Here is a 5,778-nt window from a genome sequence, read left to right on the forward strand (position 1 = left end):
GAGTTTAACGTTTGTGACGAGTCGTTTCAGAGTTTAACGTTTGTGACGAGTCGTTTCAGAGTTTAACGTTTGTGACGAGTCGTTTCAGAGTTTAACGTTTGTGACGAGTCGTTTCGTTTCAGAGTTTAACCTTTGTAACGAGTCGTTTCAGAGTTTAAAGTTTGTGACGAGACGTTTCAGAGTTTAAAGTTTGTGACGAGACGTTTCAGAGTTTAAAGTTTGTGACGAGTCGTTTCGTTTCAGAGTTTAACGTTTGTAACGAGTCGTTTCAGAGTTTAAAGTTTGTGACGAGACGTTTCAGAGTTTAACGTTTGTGACGAGTCGTTTCAGAGTTTAACGTTTGTGACGAGTCGTTTCAGAGTTTAATGCTTGTGACGAGTCGTTTCAGGCTGAGAGTTAAACTCTGACAATTTGTTACAGAAAAAAGGCGTGAAGAGGAAAGCAGACACCACCACTCCCACCACCGTGGCCATGCCCATCATGAGCACCATGGGGGTCAGCGGTATCGGCCTGGGCATGGGGAGTGGGCACGACTCCCCCCTGACCCTCACCTCTCTGGGGATGGACCACAGCTCTCTGGGCATGAACCAGGGTCTGGGTCCGGGACTGGGGATGGACATGGGTCGAGGATCGATGATGATGGGTTCTAAATCGACAGCGGCGAGCAGGCGAGGGGTGAGCGGACGACCCATCAAACCCCCAAAGAAAGACCTGCCGGACTCCATCCTGCCCACGCCGGTGCGCCGAGGAAAACTGGGTCCACAGCTGCGTTACTGCAGCGGGGTCCTGAAGGAGCTGCTGTCCAAGAAACACGCCGCCTACGCCTGGCCCTTCTACAAACCTGTCGACGCCACCACGCTTGGCCTGCATGACTACCATGACATCATCAAACAGCCCATGGACCTCAGCACCATCAAGGTACTGAAGACTCACAACTCTCTGACAGATGAGACTTTTCTTATTCAGGAGGTCTTATTTTCTGTTTAATGTCATCCTTCAGAGGAAGATGGACAGCAGAGAGTACCGAGACTCGCAGCAGTTCTCAGCTGATGTCAGGCTGATGTTCTCCAACTGCTACAAGTACAATCCTCCTGATCATGATGTGGTTTCTATGGCCAGGAAACTCCAGGTACTGAGCCAGGTTAACTTCATTAAACATGGTTCCTGCAGATCCTTAAAAAGTCTTAGTCAGTGAATTCATCGATCCAAGGACTTAATTAGCGTTAAAATGTCTTAAATCACTCTTTGAAATGTTTAATATTGTAAATAGGTTGATTGTAATCCATCTCAACTATTAAACTAATTGGTAACATTTATGTATTTTTAAAATATTCACATGCAGACATTCCTCTTTAACATCACTTCCTGTTGCTGAGCATCGTGGAATTTGTTTCATAATTTTAATAATGTTGTCTTTCCAAAAATCATTCACATTTCTTACAAAAAAAAAAACATGTCACAGGCACTTTAAGGTTTCATCTACAGTAAATCGGGGTTAAGACCCCACTGTGGGTCCTAAAACTCCAAATTTTGGGTTGTTGGAGAATCTCTAGGAATTAAATTAAGTTTAAAACTGACTGCGAAGAATATTTTTGCTATATTTGACAAAAAAGCAGTAGTTTTCTTTTATTTTTTGTTTTATTGGCAGATTATCAACTTGTTTCATATGGTTAAAAACAATTGGTTTATTAGGAATATTTGAATACTTCAACCAAAAATACTTTGTTTCATGAGTTTCTGACAGTTGTTTTGTTTTTGTCCTTTGTGTTTATTGTGAAATTGGTCTTAAATTTAATTTAAATTGGCATTAAAAAGTCTTAAATTTAACTTGTCTTAAACTGTAGGAGCCCTGTTAAAGTTGAACTCTGAATTATTTCTGCTGTTTTCACACGTTTTCTGTTTTCTCTTCCAGGACGTGTTTGAGTTCTGCTTTGCTAAGATGCCAGATGAGCCTCCAGCCCCTCCCAGCTCCTCGTCGTCCTCGTCCTCCTCCTCATCATCCTCCTCTGAGAGCGAGCTCAGCAGTGAAAGTGAGGAGAGCGAGAGCAGCCAGAGCTCTGACTCTGAGGAGGAGAGGGCGAACCGCCTGGCCGAGCTGCAGGAACAGGTTGGTTCAGGTCAGAGAGACGTGATAAATACGAGTTAAACAGGAAGTTACAGCTCTTTGTTTCCTGTCACAGTTAAAAGCTGTACACGAGCAGCTCACCGCTCTGTCCCAAGGTCCCATTGTCAAACCCAAGAAGAAGAAAGAGAAGAAAGACAAGAAAAAGAAGAAAAAGGTTGAGAAGCATCGGAGGGTAGAGGAGGACGTGATGCCTGTGAGACCACCCAAAGCCCCCAAAATTTCCAAGAGTTCCAAATCAAAGAATAAGGGAGTAGTTAATCCCCTCATGCCAACGAAGAAGACTCAAAATAAGAAAAAAAACAAGTGAGTGCTGCCCCCTGCTGGACAGAGTGTGAACTGAGCATTAGTTTGAACAGGTTTTAATCTTTTTATTATTTCAGGTCCAAAAAGAACGGCATGATGTTCAACGTGCCCCAGCCCATGCACGACCCTCTGGTGAGTCACTTCGACTCCGAGGAGGAGGAGGACACGGCTCCCATGTCGTACGACGAGAAGCGCCAGCTCAGCCTGGACATCAACAAGCTGCCTGGAGAGAAGCTGGGCCGGGTCGTTTACATCATCCAGTCCAGAGAGCCGTCGCTGCGAGACACCAACCCTGAGGAGATTGAGATCGACTTCGAGACGCTCAAACCGTCCACTCTGAGGGAGCTGGAGCGATACGTCATGACGTGTCTGAGGAAGAAACCTCGAAAGCCCTATGGTTAGTTTTCTGTTTTTTCTTTGTTTAATTGGCAGATTAACTCATAAAATTAAATCTGTAATGTTTTTCATTCTGTTTGTTTACAGCGAGTAAAGGTAACGTTGCTGGTAAGACTCGAGAGGAGATCACTCTGGAGAAGCAGATGGAGCTGGAGAGGCGTCTGATGGACGTCAGCGGTCAGCTGAACTCTGGGAAGAAGCCTGCAAAGATTAAAAGTGAGTTTTCTTTTTGGTTTTTGTTTTTCTGTCACCTGAGGCCTGTTGCACGAATCTAGGATATGGGATTAATCCAGGATTTGGGTGTAAACCTGAATTGATTAAGCCTTGAACCGGTTGCATGGGAGAGGAAGTGCTTACCTGGTCTACCACCAGGTTTAAAGTTAGACTGATGTACTAAACAAGATCAGAATATGTTGGATTATTTATCTTGTTAATCTGAAAAGGTTTTTTTTTACTTCAAGAAGTCTTACCAAGTGCAACTTTCAAACTGTAGATTATTAATTATTATTAATTTGAAAAGAATAAGGGTCTAATCTAGTATTTATAACTGATTTTTAGAAGCCTAGTTTTTGTATCATATCCTGACTTAATAAATCAGATTTTTGTGAAATGAGCCTCTGCAGGATCTGCTCCTCATGTTTGTGTTTGTGTTTCCTGCAGCTGAGAAACCTCCTTCAGAAGCTCACACGCAGCCGTCACGTCTCAGCGCCACCAGCTCCTCCTCAGACACCTCTTCATCGTCCTCTTCATCTTCATCCTCAGACACGAGCGAGTCGGACTCGGGTTGAATGAGCGGTCAGACGAAGGCTCCGGGTGTTCCTCCGGAGCGGACTGAAGTCATGAAGGATCGGGTGAGAACTGGTCCAGGGAGGCGGGGCTCTCCTGCAGTCCTGGGTGAGGAGGAGGAGGAGCAGGAGATCGTAATGGAGAACTTCCTCTCCTGATGAAGATCTGGATCATTTGTTGAAGGGATAAGGGTGCTCGAGCCAGAATCGGTGTAACTTCTGGATATTTCCCTTCCTCTGCTCCCCGTCTTTATGCTGTATAGATGACGTGTACAAATGTAAAATATCTATTTTCTTTTATAAAGAAGCCTTTTATGAAGCTAAATTATTCCCTTGTTCTGGGAGAGATTGAACTGGCGTGGACAGATTGTGTTCAGGTTTTTGTTTGAGTGATGAGGGGAGTAGGTGTGTGTGTGTCGTATGAATGTGTTCTGTCTGCATGTGTGTGAGATTTGGCACCACAAGTGCATCCTTGTGAAGCTCCTCATAGTTTTGAAGCAGAGAGTCGGCTCTGCAGAAGCACCTTGGGTAGAAAACAGAATGCATGCAATACAGAGGAGCTGACGAGTTCACGTGACTTTACTGCATCTTTACGTCTGTTAGTCGGCCGCTGTACAGAAATGTGTCAGTTACAGTTTGTACGTAAATATTTCTGTTCTCATGTTTGCTGTGTTTTTGTTTTTCCATTCATTACAAGTTCTGTAAACGTTTCTTTTTTATTCTTTATGACCAATCTGCTAATAAATTGTGAGGACGTGTCTCGTCCACTCACCTGTAACATCCTGGTTCTTCTGATTTATTTAATCTGAAAACTTGATCTGGTTTTTAAATTCATAGTGTCAAATGACAGATTGTCTTTAAATAATTGGCCTTTAAAACCTGTTTCAACTCAAAGTTTGAACTTATTACTACTTTTTTGTGTATTTTTACTGTAGTTGTAAAATACTTTGCAGGAATCTTTGCAGTTTTAACCTACAGACAAGTTGTATTAAAGCAGATTTTGAGGTACTAAAGATAGGTTTGATTTAAGAACATGCCTATTTTTATGTTATATGTTTTGTGCCTGATTAAAGTATTTTAAGTTAGTTTATAAAATATGAACACAGCTGTGGTTCATATTTTTCAGTCTGAATTGAATGTTTGGGTTTTCCACTAGCTTCTAAACCTGATTAAGAAATAACATTTTGTCTCAAATGTTTGTAGTTTTCTGAAGTTTGTCAGAAATTTAAATTTTTGTTTTAAATGTTCAATAAAGAGTAACATCTTTTGTCTGACATTTAAATGTTTTATTTCTAGAACATCCTCTGACAATTAAACATACCCTCTATATCTATTTAGATAAATCTTTAAAAAGAACTGTTTTCATTTTTCATAATTTTTTAACATTTAATATGATTTTAGGTTAAATTTGCATGTAAAAAATAATAGATTAAACACCTTTTGAGATAAAAAAAATAGTTTAGGTCTGTTTTTCATTTAGTTTACATTTCTCAGTAAAATTATAAATAGTACAGTAGAAAAAGTATTTTAAAAAAGCATTTATGTTTCTACTCTCTTGTGGTCACACAGAGGAACTACAACTAATTGGTACCGGAAACTTTTATTGTCGCCTTGACAACAACACAAAAACTGTCATGGCGGCAGATACGAGACTTATTTTTTTCGTTGTTTTAAGACTGTCGCTAATTTGTTTACTGTTAATAAAAACGTTTTTTTTTTATTCTATACTGGTAGAAAACGAACATTTTACTAGTTTATAGGACGCTAATTTCTCGTTTGACTAAATAGAAATAGCAGGAGACCTACCTATTAAAAAAAAGTTTATTCTGTCGAGTAAAAACAAAAGACATCGGATTCTTGTCGCCCTCTTGTGGACAGACTAAAAATTACAAATTTAAAAAATGTTCAAGGTGGCTTATTGACATGGTAATTTGACAATTTATGGATGCAGTATTGTTTGTTCTAATAATACATTATTAAATACTTATTAAATAATATTTATATTTTGAAAAAAATACAATAAAGTTCCACGTTTTCATGGAAATACATTGACTCGGACGCTTTGTCGCCCTCCTGTGGTCACAGTATGAAACTACATGKTGTAATCAAGCTACATATGAAAACTTGTACTACTACTTCCGGTTATTCTTTTCAAAATAAAAACATTTT

At 40.2% G+C, this 5,778-nt stretch overlaps 1 protein-coding gene across 1 annotated transcript in view; it reads left to right on the forward strand.

Annotated features, from left to right (window-relative positions):
- brd2a (bromodomain containing 2a) overlaps nucleotides 1-4,394 on the forward strand; it is a gene marked incomplete at its 5' end in the record, with an annotated part of 10,407 nt that extends 6,013 nt beyond the window's left edge. Inside the window, 7 exon segments of the mRNA XM_014011296.1 lie at nucleotides 421-918; nucleotides 1,001-1,129; nucleotides 1,913-2,107; nucleotides 2,181-2,428; nucleotides 2,506-2,825; nucleotides 2,912-3,040; nucleotides 3,485-4,394. Of these exon segments, the coding sequence (XP_013866750.1) occupies nucleotides 421-918; nucleotides 1,001-1,129; nucleotides 1,913-2,107; nucleotides 2,181-2,428; nucleotides 2,506-2,825; nucleotides 2,912-3,040; nucleotides 3,485-3,612 (1,647 nt within the window). The 3' untranslated portion in view covers nucleotides 3,613-4,394.
- Between the last annotated feature and the right edge of the window lie 1,384 nt (nucleotides 4,395-5,778).

This window comes from Austrofundulus limnaeus, unplaced genomic scaffold, assembly GCF_001266775.1.
Source record: "Austrofundulus limnaeus strain Quisiro unplaced genomic scaffold, Austrofundulus_limnaeus-1.0 Scaffold79, whole genome shotgun sequence".
NCBI lineage: Eukaryota > Metazoa > Chordata > Actinopteri > Cyprinodontiformes > Rivulidae > Austrofundulus > Austrofundulus limnaeus.